At 36.4% G+C, this 26,005-nt stretch overlaps 1 protein-coding gene across 6 annotated transcripts in view; it reads left to right on the forward strand.

Moving 5' to 3' along the window:
• Positions 1-25,584, forward strand: part of CDK6 (cyclin dependent kinase 6) — a 1,418,406-nt gene extending 1,392,822 nt beyond the window's left edge. For 5 of the 6 annotated variants that reach the window (XM_044067635.1, XM_044067637.1, XM_044067634.1 and 2 more), the window contains one exon: positions 24,376-25,584. In XM_044067635.1, the coding sequence (XP_043923570.1) occupies positions 24,376-24,516 (141 nt within the window). In that variant the 3' untranslated portion in view covers positions 24,517-25,584. The remainder of the gene's footprint in view (positions 1-24,375) is intronic. The other variant, XM_044067638.1, reaches the window with a different exon arrangement.
• Positions 25,585-26,005: the final 421 nt, after the last annotated feature.

Consider the following 26,005-nt stretch of genomic DNA (forward strand, 5'->3'; position numbering starts at 1 on the left):
CATTTTGGCAGAACTTAAAAGTGAAAGTACAGATATAAATTTTGTTAGAATAATCTGAAGCTGAAGATAAGAGATATTTGAAATGTTCCTAAGAGATATTTGAAATGTTCAGAAAATGGAGTATGTATGTCTTGGAGTGTCTAACGTAAAAGTGGGGAGGAGGAACAGGAATTTTAAATAAAAAGGCAGGTGTAGTGTGATGCTTCTCAAAGTGCAGCAAGAGAAAATGTCAGATGGGTGGTAGTAGAAATAAACAAAAATGGAAAAGGAATTGCGATAGTATTAGGTCATTGTCTCAGTGCAGATGAGGTAACAGCTCTACCACATTGTATAAAAATAAATAAAAAAGGTAAAAAAAATTTAAATGGTTGTACCTCTGATGGTGTCTTTAATTTTGTTCTGGAAGCCAAAATCATTAGGTTATGTAACAGGGTTTCATTCTGCCAAAAATAGAAAAGAAATATTAAGTGTTATCCAACAAGTGGAAATAGAGAAAGTATGGTTAGTCAAACAGGGTATTTATTCTCGAGAGGTGAGACAAAACAGGCAAGAAAGTTTCACAGGTATTTGGTGGGTGGAAGGAATATGGACGAAAGTATAGCAGCAGAAGTATTAGAAATATATCAGACAATGCAATGGTTGCCATGAACTGATAAGTAAAGATGAACAGGCAATTGACTGGTTGCTAGAACCCAAGAAACTTCAAAGAATTAGAAAAGAATTAGAAGCAATGAAATGGCTAAAACAGATGACTCTGCAGCTTCTAGAGGAGATTATGAGTGATTCAGGAAACTACTGTAGTACAGAGTGGAATGTTATCAATGCAGGATTCACTGCAAGGATACTGGAGATAATAGGGGAGTGGAGTAGAGACAGAAGGGATTAAATAGGACAGCTGGAACTAGGCATGGGGCAAGCAATGGAAAAATGGGTAACATTTGCAAATAGAAGAAAAGGGTCAAATATTTAGAGGAGATGCTAAGTTATTAACTTGGAAAATAAAAGATAGAATGAAGAAAACTGGATCAAGGATACAAAAACTGAGGATGGGCTTTAGTAACAAAGAGATCATTCAAGCTTTTTTGTCTACTAAGCTCTATACTATAAAATAAAAGAAGGAGAACATATTTTGATGATTGGTGTACTTATTTAAGTTAATCAGTAAGGAATAAGGAATGAACAGAAGGGTGACAGAAGGTGAGATTGTTGAAGTAATTAGATATTCAAAAGCAGGTAAAGCAGGAGGCCATGGAAACCCATAGAGTTCTATTAGATAATAGGAATCTATGTATTGCCTGCACTAGTAATTATAAATAATGATACACTCATGAGGAAAATGGTACCAGAAACACTGTCAGAGACTACCACTTTGGTGTTATCAAGAGGGTTCAGAAAATTATTGGCCTATATCCTCATGTAGTGTAGATTTAAATGAAAAATAAAACTATAAGTAATTTTTTGGACAAATGGTCTTGAAGAATAAATTTGTTAGGAGGAAAAATAGAAATTGCTGAAATGATCTTACCCTTACAATGTAGCGGTATAAACCTGTGATTTTCAACCATTTTCATCCCATGGCAATTAGATCTTTATAGGTTTTCCATCCAGTTTCCATGTTTTTGTTAGTTCAAGCATTTCTACTGCATTTTCTCTTCTTATTCTTTCTTCTCAAAGCATTAGTTTTTCCTTGAAAGCATTACTTTTCTCATTATAAGTAAGAATATTTTCACAATCTCCCTGCATAATTTTATTAAGTGTGTTCAAAGATTGAAACAGTTCAGCAAGAAATGCAACATTATTGCACCGATGCCACTGAGAAAATCAACTAACCGAGATTGTTGAGTTGTCAAAAAAGTTAGAACTTCCTCTTTTATTTCATAAAATCTTGACATAACTCGACCATAAGATAGCCACATAACTTCTGTATGGAATAAAAACTGCATGTGAGAAGCTTCCATTGAAGAACTTAGTGCTGTAAACAATCTTGATTGTAATGGCCTGCTTTTTATATAACTGACAATTGTGACAGTCACATTTCATATACCAATGATTTTAAAATTCATTGAAGATATGATAGAAGATAACAGGGAAGGAGGTATTATGGAATTTGAAACCCTATTACACTATTTCCTTATGAGTAAATGAGAGCAGCTGTTTCATTCAGCAATTTTATAGAGAGTAAAACAGGAGCAGAAGAAGGAAAAAGTGTTGTAACCACAGAGGACAGCTGAATTGGGAACGTAAGTAGGTATCAGTTATGAAATGATTGAGTGGAATCATTTACGGGCATCTAGGAAACAAAAAAGGAAATATGGGGATGTAAACTTTGAGAAATACATGGGTTAAGGATGATGTAATGTTGAAAGAAGATAGAACTAAGGCAGGTAGTTAAAACAACTGAGGACAATAGGCCACAGACATGTTAACCAGTTCAGAATATTAAGTTGGTGACGCAATATGCATCAGTGCATCAAAGAAGATGGCTGGACAGAAGAACCTGGGTGCTGGGCTGGATGTGTGAAGAAAAGGAAGTGGAAATGTGTTTGTGTACTGAAATGGAAAATCATTTATATGAAAATTTGAGGAGAAAGTGCATTGGATGTGTACAAACAAATGGATTGTTTCTTATTTTGTCTGTTTTGGGTAGAAAGAGAAGCAACCAAGCAGATTCAGGAAAATAGACTTAAAGTCCAGTTGATGATAAGATGGGCAAAAAGTGTGACAGCAAAGGTATGGAACCAAGAAAGGGAGGTTATATATTTTAGTATATGTAAATAAGAAGTTTGCAAAACCTAAGTACAAATGAGAGACATTTCTAAAGGGAAATGGAGTATACTAAAAGATAAAGATAAGAAAGGATATTAGAAACCATTTCAGATAACTCAGAGTGTGAGTGGGTAGAGATGAGGTGTTCTTTTACCAATGCCATATAAATCGCATATGAAGTTAGCCTGGAAAGAAGGAAAAAAAAGAAAAAGGCATAAGTTACAACGGTTCGACAAAGTAAAGTAAGTTAATGGGTAAAGTGTATATTGTTGTGCTGATTAACAAAGTGAAATGGCTTAACATTGCTGTTATGTAGTTCACAGTGTAATTAAAGCTAATGGGAAGCAATTGTTAAAACTAACTACTACTATTTCTGGTTGAAGTATTGCTTCTTTGTTCATTTATGCATTTAAAAATGTTTTATGAAGTTGTTAATGCTGGTTTTGAATTGATGAAAATAATGAAAAATCATTTAGAAGAAATATGTAAAGCAATGAAACAGAGGAAGATATAGAAGAAAAGGATTCATGTCAATTCATCAAAGGTGGTTTTGACAAATGCAAGTAAACTGAAACCACTTAGATAAAACCACTTTCAGCAAACATTGAAACAATATTTTTGCAGGGAGCAAGCCCTTCTGTACTCCCACACCCCTGGAAATATATATACCAACTCTCAGGTTGCACAACACTGGAGAAAAAGGCAGTCTTCACTTTTCTGTAGTGGATACTGCAGAGTATGACTTGAAAGAGGGCCCTTTAAAAATTATGGTGGAAAAAAGGGAAAAAGTATGGCAGCTAAAAACAAATGAAATGGGCTCAAAAGGGTTAAATGACCATATATCTATGAAGAGTTTCCTGAAACTAAAATTAATTAGTCGAAAATAATGTTTTATCATATATATATATATATATATATATATATATATATATATATATATATATATATATATATATATATTAATATTGATTCCCTTTTGTAGGACATTTTATAAACTGTATATTTACTGTCTTTGGCAACACCTTTTTATATACTACTTATTTTTTTCATCTGATTAAATAGAGTGTTTTTAGGAAATAACTATATTTGATTTAAAAAATGTTTTAATTGGCACTTGATGTCAATCTAAGGGGAGGTGGAGTTTTAGAGTTATAAAATTCAGTGCTGTGGCTGTGTACTTTACTCTGATGAATTTCCATATTTGTTCAATGACAGCGGTCAGTTTATTTATTGTTTTTAATATTAAACACTTTGTGACACAGCCATTGTTTGGCATTGGTTATTTATTTATTTTAGTATCATTTTGATTGGAATTATTACCACATTCTTTGATGTCATTTGGTGGTGACCTAAAAGATGGGGTACTGCTGCTTTGAAGTTTTTTTTTTATTTCTTGGTTTTCCTTGCGTTTGGCTGCTTACCCTTGTGAAAGATGTCACTTCTGGGAATAAGCAGAAAACAGTCATGGGATTGCTGTTTTGGTGGCAAAAACCTTGAGAGTTCTTTCAGAAGTTTGACTCAGCTTGTTGCTTTGCTTTCTCAGAAAGTGAACAATATTGATGAGAAAATCACCGCATCACTTTCTAAGTAGAAGATACGGATTTATTTGGCAGTATGAGTTTACCATGTGAGCAGTTGGGTCCAAACAAGACAGCAGGAAGACTTTTTCCTAACCTAACAACTGAAATGGGGACTGAGATTGTTTTTTTCCTTTCAGATTGCTGACGCAGGTAATAGAACCAATATGAATAACTGGTTCAGCAAAGAGACTAGTTTTGGCAGTAATGTTAATAACAGTCTAGGACCTTACATCTCTTTAGGGAAGTAGTTAACGTTATTTGAAAACAAGTTAAATAAATACAAGAAACTGCAAATTGAGAATATGTATTTTTGGGACAACATCAAATAGTGGATAGTGCTGATGGGGTTAAAATTATGGAAATTTCGTAATGGCCTAAGAAAAGGATCTGAATTGGATGTTGAACTTTTAAGCTTATTTGACAGGCATGGACACGAGTTGATGGAACTTCTTGTTAAGCATAATTTAAAAGCTATGGATGTGTTAGAAAAAGAAATTACGCAATTTGACTCAAATATTTCCAGTAATTTATTGTATGATCAGTACTAAATTGATTATGAAAATATTTTTGAAAAGGTTGATAAAATGGTCAATGACGTTAAACATAGGAAATTAAAAACGATTCTTAGAGATCAGGGAGAGTATCATAAGAAGCAGGCTTATCCTAAACCCCCACCTAGTGCTTATGGTGGTATTTATGAAAACGGTGGTAATTCTGATGAGATAGGTATAGGGGAAAGTAACAACTGTATGTACCTTGTAGAGGAATCGCCTCCTTGAAGGTCAGACAGGTTACTGAGCAGAACAATGGAATTCAGGCAGGAACAACCTCCATTGGATTTTCAGAACACAGAGGCTTTTCCCCTTTTACCTTGATAACAGTGGATGAAGGGTGGGAAACAGAAAACTAACAATAAGAAAAACTAGACCTTGTTAACACCAAGGGTGATTTTACTATTTACAACTTTAGTTTACTGTATCTCTTGCTGATTTTTTTGAGAAGGGGATGATTTTTATTCCCTCCAGGAGAGGTAGATTGTCCAAAACATTAGTAGACCTTAAACTTTACACCAGAAAGTTGAATTTACAACTTTTTTGGGGGATAACAACTTAGATGATAAGGCAATGATAAGGGTATTGATATTTTTAAAAGACCAAGCATTTATGATTTACATTTATATCTGACCATTTTACTATTTGAAAAATTCTGTGAACAGAACATTGGGTGACTTTTTAAAGAACCCCATAGGTATAAGAACTCCAACTTAACTGATATTGAATGGGAAATTTTTAATGAAATCAGGAGAAATAAATGCTTAAAATTAATGAAGCCAGACAAGGGTGGAGGGTTGGTGGCTATGGATGTCTTGGATTACAGCAATAGAATGGAAATCATTTTGTTTTCTTATAACTATGAAAAAGTTTCTAGGAATAAACTCAGCATTGCCTACAGCATGATTGGCATGATGTTACTTGATTTGTTAACCCAGTGCCAAATTACAAAAAGTGTACATTTTTTTAACATGGAATTTCCTAGGATCCCTGGGATCTTTGGGATTCCAAAAATCCACAAAAATAAGACCAATCCCCCCTTATTCCTAACTGTAGACACAAAGGGTTCTAAATTGCACAGTATGGCCAAGTTTTTAAATCTAAAGTTAAAAGACATTCTCACAGATGAACCCTGTATTTTTAAGGATTTGTGGGATTTCCTGATGAAGGTAAACAGTAGTCTTTATTCTGAAAATATGATTTTAGTAAGAGTTGACATTCTTGACTTATTTTCAGTCATACCTTATGAGTGCAGAGTTCATCAGTTTTGTGATTTTTTTAAATCCAAAAAGGTAGATTGGACACAAATGACATTGAATTTCTAAGAACTGTAATGGAGACTACTTGACAACAATTATATATGGTTCAAAGGTGGTATTTTTAAAGAAAAGAACAGTGTAGCTATGGAGCAGCATGCAGCCCCGTGTTTGCAAATATTGTTTATCACGATGGGAGAAAATGTTTGCATTTGACTCTGAATTCAAGGATACCTGGACACTGTATGAGCAATTCCTTGATGACATAATTCTTTTTTGGAAAGATAGTGAGGAAAGTCTATATCCAGTCTTCCAGTACATTAACAACTCAACCAGGTTTTTGAAATTTACCTTAAACCTATCCTATGACCACATTTGACCAGGCAAATAAAAGTTGTATTAGTAATCTTTACAAAAAAGAAACCTACACAAACACTTTGCTTCATTTTGAAAGTTGCCACCCCATTCTCCAAAAACAGGCTTTGGTAAAAAGGCAACTGGTCAGGTTGGTAAGAAATACTAAGGGCTACATTGCTGAACAGAAGGTACCCTAAACCTTTTTTGAATAAAATTTTCAAAGAAGTATATCAGCAAAGGGAAGAAGTTTTTATATACCTTTACTGGGTATGGATAGCCAAGTGATGCCCAACTCAAGGTATAAGGAAAACAATTTTCAAAATAGATGTATTCTTACTTTCAGTAATGATGTAGAGCCAGTTAGACATATATTAACTAGCAACTGGAAATTTTTTGAAGTAAGGGGCATGCAGCAATCTAAAATATGAAAGGGACCAACATTCACCTTCAGAAGGGACTGGAATGTTAAGAAATACTTGGAACATGGGAGCCATGAAAAAAATGAACAAGAGACACATCCAAATGTTGATGTTGTTCACAATGCCCTTTAATTCTAGAAGGAGAAAGTGTGTACATTTGGGGGTAAGATAGAGTTAGATACCCCAAAAAATGCAACTGTAATTCAAAAATGGTTGGGAAAACTGGGATGCCCTTAAAATCAAGAATTTATGAACACTTGACTGATATTAAGAAACATGATCTGAAAATTGCTCTCTAGAGACATATCCAGAGTTGTGAGGGGGCATACCTTTGGCTTTTTGTAGTGGATATTGTAGAGTATGACTTGAGAGGGGACCCTTTAAAAATTATGTTGGAAAAAAAGAGAAACAGAAAGGCAGCTAAGAATATATGTAATGGGTTCAAAAGGGTTAAATGACCATATAGTGTATAGGAGCTAGCAAGTTAGGCTGGTGCACGGCAAGAGCACTTGTTAGACCCAAAATCAGAAAAAAAGCCAGCACCAAGGAAGGTTCAAAAGTAGTTTAATAAAACTGAAACTAGACTGGTTTCAGCAGCAAGGCTTTCATCAGTAGTATAGTCAGCAAAAAGCACTTAGTCATCATCTTATATAATGTTCTTTAAGGCATCTATATGACATCACTTCCTGATAAGTCAAAAATGCAAACAAGGCAAAAGTAATTGAAAAATACAATCAAGGCAAAAGTAATTGAAAAATACATAGTTCAGTAAACAAAAAGTTTGCCTGAGTTGCATGCATATCTCCAGATTATAATGAAAAAATCCAAAGAGACACAGTATACTGGTATATCAATGATAATAAACAAACTTAATAAGAAACATATAATAAAGGGTAAATGCCCAAAAATAAACCCGAAACAAAAGTCAGGTTATAAGAATTCTGGTGTTGAATACCAGCCACAGTATCCTAAAATGAGCTGAAATGCAAAAACCTAAGCAATGCAACCTGATAAGAAATAAGTACATATCGTAATGCAAGTGATGGTTAATTACATATTATAATTTATCATTTAATCCAGGAGGGAAAAGCCCCCCAAGTTTAATGATCCACCTTTTTTCTTTGGTATTTAGGATATCATGCCAACCTGTTTTAAAACATCGATTCTCTATGATATGATCAATGATGGTGAATGTAAATTTGGCAGTGGGATGTTTGATAACATGTCTATATAGTGCATTAGTTAATCTTCTGTTTCTAATGTCACCAAGGTGTTCAGAGATCCTGACACGAAACTGTCTAGACGCTTTGGCCAATATAAAATGCATGACATGTACATGTGGCAAGATAAATAATCCAATCTGAACTGCAGTTACCAAAAAATTGTATGTTATATATTTGTCCAGTGTTCCTACTAGTGAAAGAAGTAGTTTTGAAAATATAGTTACAAAACTACAATGTCCACATGGATAAATGCCAGAAAGTTTATCTCCAGTAAGTGTTCTTTGAGTTGGAGTGTGATCCATGACCCTGGTTTTTTTATAGTGTGAAAATAAATTCCCTAAAGTTTTGCCTTTCCTATAGGAAAAATAACATCGTTCTCCGAGATAATCTTCCAACAATGGATGAGAATTCAATATATTCCAATGAGTATTAATAATATTTACTAAATTGGCACTATTCCTGCCATAAGTGGTAACAAATCTACATACATCTGATTCCTCATTGTGAGTTTTAGTATTGTATTGGAGAAGAGAATCCCTGGATTTAGAATTACTAAATTGGACTGCTGACTCAATAGTACGAGTGGAATAACCTCTGGACAAAAATCTCTTGGTTAGATCAATTTGATGACTCTGAAGATCATCCACTGAGGAACAAATCCTTTTCATCCGCACAAACTGTGATTTCGGTATGTTCCGAATAATATGTTTCGGATGGAAACTATCAGCATGTAGAAGGGTATTATATTGTGAGAATTTTCTGTGTACGGACGTTCTAAGAGTGTTTATCCTCCTGTCGAATTAAATTGACATCCAAATAACTGATTGCACTCCTATTATATTCCACAGTGAATTCAATACCCCAGATGTTCCCATTCAAATGTTGAATAAATTCCTGGAGGTATTCCTCACCTCCTTTCCATATAAGCCAACAGTCGTCCAGGTATCTTCTCCATATATCAATCTCAGGTAGATATATGTTATGCAAAGGGTCATATAAAATCATATCTTCCATGTAGCCCATAAAAAGATCAGCATAAATGGGTGCAAAGGATGCACCCATAGCCGCATTCTGTAGTTGCCAATAGCAGTTTTGTTGGAAATAAAAAACATTTTTAGTTAGAATGTGTTCAACCATACACAACAATAAGGTGTTCATCCCTGGGGGGTATAAATTGGTTTTATTTAGCCAGTATTCCAAGGCATTAATACCTGCCCAATGAGGGATGCTGGTATAAAGCGAGGATACATCAAGGGTACACATAAGCCATTCAGGGTCCAATTGAGACTCGGAGACTATCTGCAAAAATTCAGTCGTGTCCTTGATTCTTGCTCTAACACATGTTAACAGTGGTTTCAATTTTTCAGTTAGAAAAACAGACAAGGGTTCAGTGAGTGACCCAATGCCAGATACAATCGGTCTGCCTGGTGGCTGATCAATGGACTTATGAATCTTAGGAAGTAGATAAAGTTGTTGTTTCGCAGGATCCTTAACCGTCAAATGAGTTTTGGTTTTATCAGAGATAATTCCAGATTCTACAGCCTTTTCCAAAAATTCATTAATTTCCAAGGCAAAACATGGAGTAGGATCAATCTCCATCTTCATGTAATGATGATGGTTGGAAAGTTGTCTAAGACCTTCATTCACATAATACTCAGTATCCATCACCACCACCGCACCCCCTTTGTCGGCAGAAATAATAACAATATCCATATTATTTCTGAGTTGTGTGAGTGCTATTGTCATATAGATGCCTTAAAGAACATTATACAAGATGATGACTAAGTGCTTTTTGCTGACTATACTACTGATGAAAGCCTTGCTGCTGAAACCGGTCTAGTTTCAGTTTTATTAAACTACTTTTGAACCTTCCTTGGTGCTGGCTTTTTTTAAATGACCATATCTCTATGAAGAGTTTCCTGAAAGCAAAATCAATTAGTTTAAAAATAATGTTTTTTCATATATATTTTTATATTGATTCCCTTTTTATGGTGTTTTATGAACTCTATATTTACTGTCTTTGATAACACATTTTTACATGCTACTCAACAATTTTTCATCTGGTTAAATGGAGTGATTTTAGGAAAGAACTATATTTGATTTATAAACATTTTTAATTGGCACTTAATTGATGTCAGCCTAAGGTGGGTGCAGTTTTTGAGTTATAACTCCACTGCTGTGTCTGTGTACTTTACTGTGATGAAGTTCCATACTTGTGGGACAAAAGCGGTCAATTTGTTTATTGTTTTTAATATTAGACTGTTTCCGACACAGCTGGTGTCTGGCATTGGTTATTTATTTATTTCAATATCATTTTGATTGGAATTATTACCACATTTGGAGGTATCACTCGTTGGTGGTGACTGAAGTGGTGGGGTACTGGTGCTTTGAAGTTTGTTTTATTTCTTGGTTCTTTGAAATCACCTTTGATGGCTTTACATGCTCCTGGAGGAAAATTGACAAATTAAGATAATGGAGGGATCATATATATGCGAGGAACTAAGAACTAAGAAATGAAAGATGAATGTAAATATGTAGAGACCAAAGTTTTCATTGCAGTATTAAGTAATGATTGATTAATAGGTTGGCAGTTTACTTTTGGGGGGTGAGAAAGACTTCCCCTAATTTTTTAGCCTTAGTTAGGTTATTTTGGAGAGCTTTATTGATTAATTAAATGATCCATGATTGTACAAGAACTGCACATCATAAGGATGAGGTAAAAGAATAAATGGAGACAGTGATGGACAAGACTGGAGGAATATTAGTGGTTATACCACAGGAAGAATAAAATATGAAATAAATATGTATATGTAGTGAGGTTTATGCATTCTGCGCAAATTAAATTATGAGGAGATGTAAGTTAGAACAGATCCTGAATAAAAACAACAGGTAGACACAGAGCGAGAATATCAAAGGCAAAATCACTATCAAAGGGGAATTCAGACTTATAGTGAAACCTGACGGTGCAAGATGATATTGCAAAGCTATAGTCAGATGTAAAAAGAGAAGTCAAGGTGTGAGGTTGAGAGTACAAGAGAAGGAGAGTTAGAGGATGATTATAGGACAGGATATCATAGAAGGTGGAACACTGGGGTATAAGTGTATTTTGTTTTGAAAATGTTAATAATATTCAAGAGGAGATGGGTTATTGATGGAACGAATTTGCTGTAATGATACAGGTATTGTGGTCTTTTAAAATAAAAAAATAAACTGTCGTCAATATACCTAGTTTCCAGCCCAATATACAAATTAATAAAATCAAACTACCTACTAATATTTTAACTCAGTAAAAGTTAAGCCTAAAATATTTTTTTCACAAAGTAAGCTTTGTATGCCTAATATGCAAGTTAATCTACCTATTACTGTCTAAAAGCATGAAAAAATGTTGATTCTAACTTGCAGCTGTAGCATAGAGAGATAAACCCATGACTACAGCCCCGAAAACCCAACTTCAACTAGCAGGTAAAATGTTTGATGGAGTAAGCCTGGAAGATGGATATGCCCACTGTGTGTGTGTGTGTGTGTGTGTGTGTGTGTGTGTGTGTGTGTGTGTGTGTGTGTGTGTGTGTAAGGGGCTGGAGGCGAGAGGCCCATAAATATGCTTACAGCCAATGCCAGGAAAGTCATCCACACCTATGAAATTAACCTCTGTCAGCCCATGTGGGGTCCATGCAGGCATAGATAAAGGGACATAGATGACCTTTGACATTAGTTATGCCAAAATAAAGAAAAGAACTGTCAAAACCAGAATGCAGGCCCCTTCAAACATAGTTTTTGATCAACAGAAGGCTTGATGGTCAGCAAGCATGGGGGCAAAAACTATTCAAACCATGCTTCTTTGTTCATTTCATGAGTCTAAACTTCCCTAATGGCCTCCTGGATAAGGATGCTGGCTACTGCTGCTGCATGTATAAGATGCAGTGCATAGAACAAGTGGCCCCAATAATACCATGCACTCTACCATCTTACATACTGTCTACATACACCTCAGTACCATCATGCATACTATCTGCATACACCTCAATACCATCTTACATACTGTGTACCTATATCTCAATAACATTTTACATGCTGTCGACATATATCTCAGTAACAGCTTACATACCGTATACATACATCTCAATTCCATCTTACATACTGTCTAATAGCATCTTACATACTGTCTACATACATGTTAACAGCTTACATACTGTCTACATACACCTCAGTACCATCTTATATACTGTCTACATTCTCCTCAATACCATCTTACATACTGTATGCATACACCTCAATACCATCTTACATACTGTATACATACATCCCAATCATAGGTTCATAGGTTGGTACTGGGCTATCTGCCCAAAGGCATATATTAGCCCAGCCACGTCGTGCGGTATTCACCGCCCCTTTAGTAGTTCCCTAGACCCTTGTATTAGCAGCTAGTACCCTTGGCCCCTATCTAGTAGTGTTGTCGGTGTGATCCCCAGTGTGAACTTTCTGTTACCCATCCACTCATCAAGGTTCCTCTTGAAGAGTGATAGTGAGGGGCTCTGTCTTATGTAGATCGGGACCCTGTTCCATAGTAAGGAAAGTGTCTGAGAAGGGAATCTATCCCTCCAGCATATTCTATTCATTGTTGTGTTGAGGTTTATATCCCTAGAGCATGTAGCTCGAGTAGATTTGGTTTTGCTAAGATGGAGCATGTTCAGCAATTCTGGGTTGGACATGGCTCTGTACGTTAGACAGAGATCGCCTCTGAGAAAGCGGTATACAACAGAGAACAGTCTTAGCTTTTCCAATCGTGCTGCATAGGGCAACTGTTTGAGGCCAGTAATCCTCTTGGTTAGGTACCTTTGTGGTCTCTCCAGCTGCTGGAGATGTCTAGCCAGGTACATTCCAATTGGTGCATTGTACTCAATAATGGGTCTGAGGGAAGAGTAGAGGGGCACCATTACATCCTTAGATCTTGATGCGAACCCTTTCGTGATCAGATGGGTCATTTTACATACTGTCTACATGCACCTGAGTACCATCTTACATATTGTCCACATACACCTCAGTAACATCTTACATACTGTCTACATTCTCCAAAGTACCATTTTACATACTGTCTACATTCTCCTCAGTACCATCTTACATACTGTATACATACACCTCAGTATCATATTACATACTGTCTACATACATCCCAATATAAAAACGTATCATCATGGAACTTATAAACAAAGACATTGGTAATCTCCAAACTCTGGACCCCACCCAGTTTGGGTTTGTAAAAGGCCGATCATGTCTCCTAAACCTGATAGACTTCTTTGAAGCAGTCACCAAAGCCGTAGACGAGGGTAAGGTTATTCACACAGCCTATCTAGATCTCACCAAGGCTTTTGATACCATCCCCTACTCTGGAATTATAGATAAACTCACTAAACTAGGTATAAATCCCTATGTCACAAGATGAGTTGCCAACTAGCTCACTGACAGAGCCCACACTGTGAAAGTAGTAGACTCCAAATCTGACTTCAAACCAGTGACAAGTGGAGTACCACAGGGTTCAGTCCTGGGTCCTCTCCTGTTTGGTATCTACTTCTCTGAAGTACAGGCTAACACAGAATGTATTTGGCTAACAAAGTTCGCAGATGACTGCAAACTAGGAGCCATAATCGAAACTCCTAATGATGTGGACATCCTACAAAAGAGCCTCACTGAGACAGATGCCTGGTGTCAAAGCCATGGCCTCAAGCTTAATACCAAAAAGTGCATTGTCATCCCCTTTGGTAAAAAAACTCTGTACCTATGAACTATCACATAGGAGGTAGTCTCCTTAACACCGAAAGTGTGATAAAAGACCTTGGTACACAGGTGGACAGCAGTCTCTCCTTTGATAATCACATTGCCACATTAGTCAGGAAATCCTTCTACGTGGCACACTTCATCACAAATGGTTTCTCATCCAGGAAAAAAAGAGGCCATTGTTCCCCTCTACTCGGCACTCCTTAGCCCCATTATTGAGAACAACACCCCTTTTGGTATATACCTCACAAGACATCTACAACAACTGGAAAGACCACAAAAATACCACACAAAGAGGATTACAGGGCTCAGATGCCCTACACAGACCATCTCAAAAAACTCCAGCTTTACTCCGTCGCATATCGCCTACTCAGAGGCGATCTCTGCCTAACATACAAAGCTATGTCAAACCCAGAGCTGCCTGACATGCTCCACTTAAAGTAATCCCAATCCCTCTGAGCTACATGCTCTAGGGACTTAAACCTTGTCACCACAATAAACAGAACATGCTGGAGGGATAGATTCCTGTCCCAGAGACTTCTCATACTCTGAAACAAACTACCTATCTGTATCAAACAAAGCTGTTCATTAGCACTCTTCAAGAAAAGTCTTGATGACTGGATGGGAAATAGGAAATTCACCCTGGGGATCACTTCTGTGGCTCTGCTCGACAGGGGTACAGGAAAATAATTTTCTTGAGTGGCGAAAGCCAGGGTACCTTTTTGGCTAGGCTTATATAAGCCCTAGGGCCAATAGCCTAGTACCTACCTATGAACCTATGAACCTTACATACTGTCTACATACATCCCAATATCATCTGACATACTGTCTACATGGGTCTATATTATAAAGATGAAATATCAAAAGAGCAAACACTCTTACATCGACCACAAATAATCAAAGCTGCAAAACCTCGAATGGCCATTAGACCGTTGTCAGGGCTTTGCCATTTCCTCCACTGCAGTGCGATCTCAGAGTATATTCTGCTCGTATATTCTTTCTTTGAGTGATCTTTTAGTTTCCCTATATAAAATGCAATGCATGATGTGCACAGTGCTGCATAAATCACTCCAAATGAGTTACAAGTGAAGAAACCATTTGGCCTAACAAAAACATGGTTATCTCGGAGTTGGTATATTTAAGTAGGGGGTGTGGGGGGTACAGCCCACCACACTGGGGGGGGGTGAAGCCCCCACTTTATTTTGTGTTTTCAAATAAACAAAATGTTGAAATAAAATATTCAGTAGATCATTTCAACATTTATGACATTCTAGTTAAAAATTGGCAGATTTTTCACGGGCAAAGTGAAATTTTAGAAAGATTAGGATTAAAACCCCAGATAGTCTTCAGAAGAGGGACTACTATCAAAAATTTATAAGAAAGAGGTGAGTCTGCACCAACACTCAAATGAAGTATAGGTATAAAGAAATGTGTTTTTTGTTCTTAGTGTAGTTATTTTCACAATACAGAGAAAGTCAAAATTAACCACGTTTTTGTTAGGCCAAATGGTCTCTTCACTTGTAACTCATTTGGAGTGATTTATGCAGCAATGTGCACATCATGCATTGCATTTTATGTAGGGAAAACTAAAAGAAGACTCAAAGAAAGAATATACGCGCACTGTAGGGACATCAGGAATTGTAACATCAACAGTGCCCTATATAACCACGTGGTAAAATTCCCTTTACACAGTTTTAATTTTGTAGTACTTGAAGGAGTTACAAAAGATCCATGAGGTGGCCCATGGGCTGATTTTCTTGAATTGCAAGAATTATGCTAGCAGGTTAAACTAAATGCCCATGTGAGCCCTGGTCTTAATAAAAGCCTTAGTATAGGCAGTCTTTTAAAACTGCATTCTTATAGTATATGAAATACTTTTTAGTTATGTGATTTATGGCTATTACAGTAGATATTTATGTATTATTTGTGTATATTATTTTATATATGTCATTGTTTTTATTTTGTATTTATTTTGATTTATAGTGGTTTGTTTAAGGAAGTCAATATTAATTGCTTTCAAGTTTTTACTGGTCGACAAAGTCATGTGTCTTGGAAGGAACAGTATTTAAGTGTGTCTTTAACTGTAATGTTTATTCTGAAGAAGTCTATCATTATAAACAGATGAATGCACTAGAGTTCAATACAATTTCATGTGATGGTTTCTACCTTGTTCTCTGGACTTGGTTTTTATTTAAAATTTTAATAAGAAATTTCCCAGACCAAACACTCCCTCAGATTTTTCCTCTGGGAGAATGGTGGTATGCATGCAGACAGTATGTAAGATAGTACTGAGGTGTATGTAGATAGTATGTAAGATGGTACTGAGGTGTGTGTAGATAGTATGTAAGATGGTATTGAAGTGAATGTAGATGGGTCAATATCATAAAGATGAAACATCAAAAGAGTGAACGCTCTTACATCGACCCCAAATAATCAAAGCTGCAAAACCTTGAATGGCCACAGCAGTGATTTTTTTCCCAGGGAAAAAAAAAATCACTGGGCCAACCAAATAAAGTGGGGGCTTTGCCCCCCCCCCCAGTGTGGGGGGCTGTGCCCCCCAAACCCCCCTACTTAAATATAACAACTCCAAGATAACCACATTTTTGTTAGGCCAAATGGTCTCTTCACTTGTAACTCATTTGGAGTGATTTATGCAGCACTGTGCATGTCATGCACTGCATTTTATGTAGGGAAAATTAAAAGAAGGCTCAAAGAAAGAATATACCAGCACTGTAGGGACATCAGGAATTGTAACATCAACAGTGCCCTATATAAGCACGTGGTAAAATTCCCTTTACACAATTTTAATTTTGTAGTACTCGAAGGAGTTACAAAAGATCCACAAGGTGGCCCATGGGCTAATTTTCTCGAATTTTGAGAATTACACTGGCAGGTTAAACTTAATGCCCATGTGAGCCCTAGTCTTAATAAAAGCCTTAGTACAGGCAGTCTTTTGAAACTGTTCTTATAGTATATGAAATATGTTTAGTTATGTGATTTATGGCTATTACAGTAGATATTTATGTATTATTTGTGTATTTTATTTTATATATGTCATTGCGTTTATTTTGTATTTATTTTGATTTATAGTGGTTTCTTTAAGGAAGTCAATATTAATTGCTTTCAAGTTTTTACTGGTCGACAAAGTCAAGTGTCTTGGAAGGAACAGTATTTAAGTGTGTCTTTAACTGTAATGTTTATTCTGAAGAAGTCTATCGTTATAAACAGACGAAAGCGCTAAATAAACTGTTTCCCCGAGTTCAATACAATTTCATGTGGTGGTTTCTGCCTTGTTCTCTGGACTTGTTTTTTATTTGGTATCTGGTTCTTAGTTTGTTCGATTGTGTCGATTAGTAAAATTTTAGCTACGAGAGAATCTAAATCCAGTTGTTTCAAAAATAGTTTAGGGAAGTTCAGGTTATACTATAAAGTCCACTACAAATAGAAAAAGAATGCAGTATAACTTGTAGTAAAAGAGATTGTGAGTGGTCAGTCACAGTTATTGAATTTGAGTGGTCCATCCAGACATGCTTTTATTCTCATTTCAGCCATGCCAACAGTTATCAAAAGAAAACTGCAATCATTTTAACATAGCTTGAATCCAGTACATTGTGTGGAGGATTTTATTTTGTATGGCTTGACTCTTAGCAGGCTTCAAATTGTCTTTGTATGCATTACATCTGATGAAAGCTCATCTGAAATGACAACCTTAAATTGATGGAACAACTCTATCTTATACCACTGACCTTAAAAATAAAGATAAGTAATTAAAATTCTATAGGGATAAGTCATTAAAAAACTGAGAAATGTCAATGTTAAACTAGTTTCAGAAGTTGATTTTGTATAACATTTAGACTGAAAAAAAAAATTAACATCAGTGACCTAATCAGTATATTAAATTTGAGTAGTCTTGTCATGGGTGAATACTGGGGTAGCTGCCTTTTGGGCCATTTAAAGCCTAGCCAAGTTCCTTCAAGTATGAGAGCCAAACTCTGTACTTTGTGTCTGTGAGGTAAATACCTTAGCCATTAGACAAACCTCTTGCATTCTAACATGAGTGTGGTGACAGATGTATTCAGTATGCATGTCATCCAAACCTGACCACTAGTAAATAATGGGGAAAACTATACTACAGAAACTCAATAAATGAACTCCATGAACTGTGACAATATAGCTCATAGGTGATTACTAGACTAATGACCCTAGGGGTCTTTTTAACCCTAGTCATGCATGGGGAAAACTGAACATGATAATCACTATATTACAGAAACTCAGTAAATGATTTCCATGGACTGTGACAATATAGCTCATAGGTGATTACTAGACTAATGACCCTAGGGGTCTTTTTAACCCTAGTCATGCATGAGGAAAACTGAGCGTGATAATCACTATATTACAGAAACTCAGTAAATGAGCTCCATGAACTGTGACAATATAGCTCATAGGTTATTACTAGACTAATGACCCTAGGGGTCTTTTTTAACCCTAGTCATGCTTTCTAAAGTGAGAATCAAACCCTGTACCTTGTGTCTTTGAAGTAAGCTCTTTAACTATTGTTTCAAACTCCAACTCTGTGAGCTGCTACAGTTTAAAAATCTGAATACTGGAAGATCTTAATTGATCTTCCATTTAATTGAAGGATCCAGCCAATGCTAGCTGTAACCAGATACATTTTATGTCATGAAAAAACTTCTTGTGAGGCTTAACTAGGTCTACTATACTCTTTTTATCCTCCCATCAGTATTAGGAGACACTGCCTTTTCAAGAAAGTTGGAGAGTCTTGTTATCCAAATTTTACCTAACAATTCTTAAAAGGGGGGGCATTTGCATACCAGTTTTAGATCTCTTGTAGTAGTTGTGCCTATATGGAAAGTTCAGGGTTAGGAGCGCTGAGTCTTCCTTCACAAACATTCACAGTTACATTCTCTGGAGTTATCAACTTTACCATACTAAGTATTGAGAAGAATCAGCAAGATATTTCTGGCAAGGAAATCCACTTTGGTTAGATCTTCACTTTAGGAATATCTCACTGGGCTTTGCTCTTCAGTTCAGCTCCTGGCTGATGAAATTTTTGTATGGCTTTTCCATGTCCTTTCATTGGGTGCTTCAGTTTTCTCACAGATTCCAAAAAAACACAAGTAGGTGGATTACAAATGCTATAAATTGCTTATAGGTGAATGTGAGTGCGTGATCATCCAGAAGAGAAGTAATACCCCACTCGATGAATTCACTGTCTTGTGTACCTTGAGTTCCATGGTAGGGTTCTACTATCTGCAGTTGACAATATGATACATTGAATATTTGATATTAGAAAATTAATGAATATTAATCCTGCTCATTAAATAAATTTTAAAAAATAGACCATTTCTTAGACCTTTATGAGATCTTACTTATTGTCACAGAAGCTTTTTTTATTGGTTCTAGTAATTCAATCTATTTGGTAAGCCCAACACAAGAAGTTAAAAGTCATTACCTTATGAATCAACCTGTCAAAACTTAGATACCTACTTAAACTGTAGCATATGTTTCATGTAGATTAATTTTACACACACAATTGCAAGGATGTTTTCTACTGCTCTCATCACCCCCCCCCCCACACACACACACACACATACCTTTTTTATTTTTTTTTGCATTGGTCATGGATCCCCCAGAATTTTAGTTTCTTTCTTTCACTATGTGATTTTTGCCCTGTACCTGTCAACCGTAAAGCCTTGCCTACTCAGACATAGCCAATTAATTTCCTTACTTGGAAATTTCATAAAGAATCAGCATAAGATTTGTCTGGAAGGGCTATCATTCAGACAGCCCAGCAATGACAGCATTTGCAATGGCCTAACCCAGTTTCACACATTACAAGTTGATGATAGTCAAATTTTTGTCTTTTCTAAATCAGTGGCCTTACTGTGAACTAAAGAAAGCTTAGCAAACTATCCATCAAGCATATGAACTAAATTGTCCACCCAACAATGTGGTGTGTCTGAACACTGATCTGTTTATATGGCAGCCACAATTGTTGAGACTTCATGAAATGGTACTAGGGAGCTTTGTTATGAATGCTGAAGTGTTGTCACAGAATAGAACTTTGGGAGGGTGGCCTAATGGTTAAGGTGTTTGCCTTATAAACACAAAGTGCAGGGTTTGAGTCTCACAAGGGATAATTGGTTAGGCTCACAAGGGCACTTAGCCTAGTACTAACCTATGAACTTCCTCCTGTAAAGTTGGCAAACTGAACTTCTCCTGCTTTAGTTGATAAAACTGAAGATTTAAAACTCACATTTTTGAGGTAATTTTATTGAAAGTTTGAATTATCTCAATTTTTTTTATTCAACAGCTCTGTATCTACATATGTCAGGATGTGCAGCAATATTGTTTCCATATGCTACTTATCAGTACGAAACCCCTTTCTTTTCTAAATCTAAGACAGAGTATCTAGACCAAACAATAAGCATAGTAACTGAAAGAAACCTCATGGGTTTTGCTGAAAGGTGTTGGTCCATGAAAACATGTCCATTATAGTTTAGTAATTTTTAAAAGGTTGTCCATTAAACTGGGTCACAGCATCAGTAAGGAATGCATCTGCAATATTTTAAGATTTCTTTCTGTGGCCTCTTTTATGACAGCATCTATCTGTGGTGCTTTCTCCTCAGCTGTTTATGTATGACCAGTAAAACGAGAAACTATGAATGTCTTAGACTACAATAGAAAAAAAAAGAAAATTAAAAAAGAGAAAGAACTCTAGTTAAAGTTAACTGGTAAGTTTTCAGATACTCCACAGTTATGGGAATGCTGGGGCCATGTCCCTTCTGTAGGTAATACTTAGTTGCAAACATTTCTTAGTAACAGTATACATTAGTGATGGCGGTGGTACAGTGGTAGCGTTGTTGCCTCACAGCAAGAGGTTCTCCTGTTCAATCCACGGCCAGAGTGCCTTCTGTGTGGAGTCTGCATGTCCTCCCTGCAGATGAGTGGCCTCCAAAAGACATGTGTGAATGGGCATGCCTTCGCTGAAGGTTGGGTGTCAGGCTGGCAACTCGGCACCATAAAAATCTACTGCCAATCATTAGTGGACTGGAGTTCAGCTGTGGCGACCCCTAACCAGGAAAAGCTGAAAAGAACAACAAGTATACATTAGTGATAAGGTAAAACAACTTTGAATAAGTTATATCCTTCAGATATGGGCTGAGTCCTACAGCTTCTATATAGGTTTTGTGCAGGTCCAAGCATATTCTTTAGTCTAATAGAAGTCTGAAGATTATCATGAACACTCATGGTTGTATGTATCTCATTTGTTTCATAAGTTTTCTGCCAATGTTTAGATGTCAAGAGTTTGCTTTTATTATCTGCCCTGAATTGTTTGCATTGCTGTTTTAAGTTTGTTCTGTGCTGGTATTTTAAGCATTTTAATTAATTAATTTAATTCATAAAATGTAAACATAATAAATTTGAGTGGTTAACAGGCAGATATCTACTTTTGAGTACAGTACAGAACATTGACAAATCATGTAGTGTGTGTGAAGGAAGATGGCCTACAGTTTGATAGATAAGTTAGAAGCATGTGAACTAGATTGCACAGAAAAAGACATTAACATAATGGTGTTGGAAAACTTTTAATGATCGTGGGCAATTTAAAAAAAGAAAACAATATGTAATGATGAGAAAAAGCCCAATGATTATTTTTAGGCAGGAAAAGGTAAAATATTTTATTGCATTTTAAGACTGGATATGTATGTATTAGCAGAAATATGGTAGCACTATCCTTCACTGGCACTTTGATGTAGGTGTAGAATATTCTGCTAAAAACCTGATGCTAAACTATCCTAGCAACCAAGACAATCTGGCATAAATTAAATAACTACCTTTGATTTCCCATGTGGAGAAAAGCCCTTCTTTGTACCCCCCTGCCTAATTCAATCAAACCCAAGGATGGTCCACCACAGAGGAAGGAGAAAGCACATTATCTTGGCTTCACTAATAGCGCATTTCAGCTATGTAACATGTAGGTTCATAGGTTCATAGATGTGTACTAGGCTAATTATCACAAGGGCCTTTTTAAGCCTAACCATGTACCCAAATCTCTGACAAGTTCTGGTACCCTTGATAAGTATAAGCAGAAACATTTACAAGCAGGGGCCTGAGAGATAAACCATTTACAAACAGGTGTCTGGGAGATGAATTATTTACAGGTTGTGTGTGTTCATTAGAGACATAGATACAAAACCAGAGATGAATTGCATGTTTCTCTTCCAATTGTCCAAGTTACAGTTGAATTTGGTTAGGGAGGACATCTGCTCTGTTCCAGAGAGGGGGTAGTCTCTGGGATACATACCTGTCTCTCTAGTAGTTCCTATTTATATCACACATAATGTTTAATCTTTAAAACAGGTAATTCTGGTGCTGTTTGTTTTGTGGATATGCAGAATGTCCACCAGGTTGGGGTCTAACAATGTCTTGTATGCCAGGCATAGATCTTCCCTCAACAGCCTGTAGGAGACCAAATATAGTGATAGGACTTTCAGGCAGTTTGCATATGACATGTTACTTATGGCCTGTATTCTTTTGGTGAGGAACCTCTGTGGACATTTCAGTTGTTGGATGTGCTTGGTTACGTATATACAAAGGGGGCATTGTACTCAATGATAGGTCTGATGAATTCCAAATACAGTGAAAAAATGACCTCCTTGGACCTAGATGCCATACCTTTGTTTATAAGTTGCACAACACAGAATGGTTTCTTCACTGCTGTAGAAACAAGATGGTCAATGGCTAGGTTACTGTGTATGTCCACAAGTCCCTGACTACTGGGTCAACTCTTAGGGGTGTGCTGTCAATACAATAGTTATCAGGGGAAGAATGACTTCCCAAAGGAAACTATTATGCATTTATTTGAGTCAGTGGGGGATTTAATGACCACTCTTAATATGTAATCATTTGTAAATTTAAGCATCCAGTGGCCATTGACATTGACCTTGACTTCAGTGAAGTAAATGCTATAAAGGACCGATCCCTGAGGGACTCCAGTTGTGACTGGCTTCTTTTTAGAGGTGAACTTCCTGGGTCCTGTCTGTGAGCCAGCTGGCTGTCCATCAGGTGACGTGAGGGTTTACACCAAATCTCCTGAGTTTGTCAACAATGCCCAAGTCAGGTAATGTGTCAGATGCCTTGGCCAGATAAAGGTAGGCAGTGTGAACCATTTTGCCCTCATCCATTGCTTTAGTGACCTTCCCAAAGGTCATGCATCACACTTCTTCCTGGCAATAACAGCTCTATGCAAGATGCTATTATGCTAACTATTGAAAATGACGTGATATACTCTTGACACACATCCTTTGGTTCCACAGATTGATTTCAGTTGTCATACAAAATTTGATTCCGTGGCCTTTTACAAGTGAAATCAGATATATTAATTACTTCTTGCCCCTGTCAATCTTATCCTGAGAGCAATTAAGAAAATATTATATTTTGTGACATATAAATTGCCCCTGTTTAGGTCATGTATTTCAGCATTAGTGAATGCTATTAGTGATTGTTTTATTGTGCTACTTTCTGTGTTGATTTTGCATTTTTAACTTATGGCATTCATTCCTCTGCTGTTGTAATTATTGGATACTAAGTTTGTCTACCCATTATATAATGTAACTTTATTATATATCCTCCACTATTAATTAAATTGCCTTATTGCTCTATGAGCTTCAGTCATGGCTGAAAAGGGTGAGTAAAACAGTCTATTAACCCGGTCAGCAAATAAAAATAAATAAATCAATAAATTGTATCAGAAAAATAAAAAGGAAATACACATCTCGTTGTTTAATAAATATTTGTTTTCTGTTTAATAGAAATGTGTGCGTTTCTGTTTAGCAAGCTGTAAGAAAAGGATTTATTTGCTTATTATCTGCTCTCCTTTTCAGTCCAAACATTACACTATCTGTGATGAAGTTCTTGCATGTGTGTTTTCATACCGTATAAAATCTTGCATGCTGATTTTATGTGTAACATTAAACCCCTCCCTACAAAGATGCCAAGCATGCTTTCACAATGTACATTCAACTTTCTCATTCCTAAGCTTTGTCATACGTGTGGGTTTTTGCTGTTTGTGTTATGTGCATGTGTTTTTGTCTGTTCGTCGTGTGTGTGTGTGTGTTTTTGTGCGTGCGCGTGTGTGTGTGTGTGTGTGTGTGTGTGTGTGTGTGTGTGTGTGTGTGTGTGTACTTGAACATTATTAAAAATATCAAAGTCCAGTTTAAGGAATCATTTGCAGTAGTTCTGAATGCTGGTGCCTTCATTTCACACAGAAAAAATATTGTTTATTTTTATCAAAGGTTTCACAAGACTAGAATATCTCTAGCAGATTACTGTAGGTTTTATATGTGGTTTTGTTTAAAGTTGCAGCTATGTATTTTTTATTTTTGTCCTTCATTAATCAGATTCCTTTCCTTACTTTTTCCCTGTAGAAATTTCTGACATTCAACCCATCAAAAAGGATATCTGCCTATAATGCTTTGTCTCACCCATATTTCCAAGACCTTCAGAAAAGTGAAGATAAAGAGGCTCCATCATCAAGCCAGACTCCATCAGAAGCAAGTGCAGAGTAATGTGTTTCCTGGCTTTGGAAACAAGAGAGAAGTAAAAAGAAAATAACTCTTCTGCCATTCCAGCAGTAGCAGTAATGAGTGCATATCTGGCTAAACTGAAATAACGGCCAACTGATTATAATGCTGCTTTTTTCCAATATCTCCAAGACATATATGTAGGCTGCTTTCAGAAAATTGGTGCAAGAACTTTTGCAACTTTTTTTTAACTTAATGGCTTGGAGTTCTCTAGACAACAAAACGGTGCTGAGCACATTTACTGCCATTTTATCCTTTGGCCATTGTTACTGCCATTTTGAAGCACTTAAAATGAGTCACTGCCAGAGAGTCTACAATTTTCCTTGCAGCTGCTAAAATATTCACTTGATTCTATTTTAAGTGCTGTGACTAAGCAAGTACAGGCTGAAATCTGTGCCTCCTGCTTGATAGTGATAGCTGGATTTTTTTCAGGAATGTTTTAGAGACCTATTTGACTTGCATATAACTTGAAAATGATAATGATTCTGGGTATTTTATTTCTTTCCCATGCAGGAAACCACACTATCACTGTTCTGCAACTGTAACAATGCATTTGAGTTCAAGTCAAAAAACTATATTGCTGATTCCTGTGGGAATGATATAATGGCTTGTATACATTGCACAGGCAATGGTGCAATGTGCAGATATTGCATCTGTGTTTCTTTCAGTCAGTCTGCTGTGTGTCTTGTTTGTTTTGTCTGTTTCTTTCCATTGTTTGCAAAAATAATTAAAAAGATGCACAGAAATACACTGTGATTTTTAAGGGGTACTTTTTCTTTTATTGCAATTTACCAGTGTACAATTTTTTTTCATAAGTAACTGTAAAGCTAATAGCCATCAATTGGTTATTAGGACTGATATAGCCCACTTTTCTTGCCTTCCTGTAGGTATTGGGTAGTGTCTGCCTATCTTCAGGAAGACTGAGACTGAAACCATTGCCCACTGGTTAGTAAAGTAGCAACAGCTTTGTATTTTGTTTGAAATAATTAACATACTAAAAAGAATAGCCTGCAGTGGTATAAAATAAAAGATGCTACAGTGTGTAAAACTTGACATAGTGTACGAGTTAGTGTTGTGTACAGAGAATAATGCAAAGCAACAATGTTGTGGTAGAAATGTGGTATACCAAGTGATGTTACGTGCAGCTGTGATCATCGCAATGATAATGCACTACCACAGTGTACAGCATGGGCATTCACGTGGAATGCACTCTAGCATACTTGCAATGAATATCTTCTTTGTGACATATTAACTCATTACATCTGGGTGATGCCTCCAGGTGCATCTGCAGTTAACTCCTACTGACACCTCTAGGCATCAAATATTGCTTGATGTCCTTCTATTCCTATGCTGCAGTATTCTTAGTGTGGGATTACCTGCCTCAGGCGACCCAAACATTGGCTCTTATACAAAAGCATAAGCCTGGCTGCTGTAGGTGCACGGGATGTCACACGTAAGGTCATAAACCAGGGAC

The sequence above is a fragment of the Protopterus annectens genome, chromosome 3.part1 (genome assembly GCF_019279795.1).
Source record: "Protopterus annectens isolate FY-2018-M chromosome 3.part1, PAN1.0, whole genome shotgun sequence".
NCBI classification, from domain to species: Eukaryota; Metazoa; Chordata; order Ceratodontiformes; family Protopteridae; genus Protopterus; species Protopterus annectens.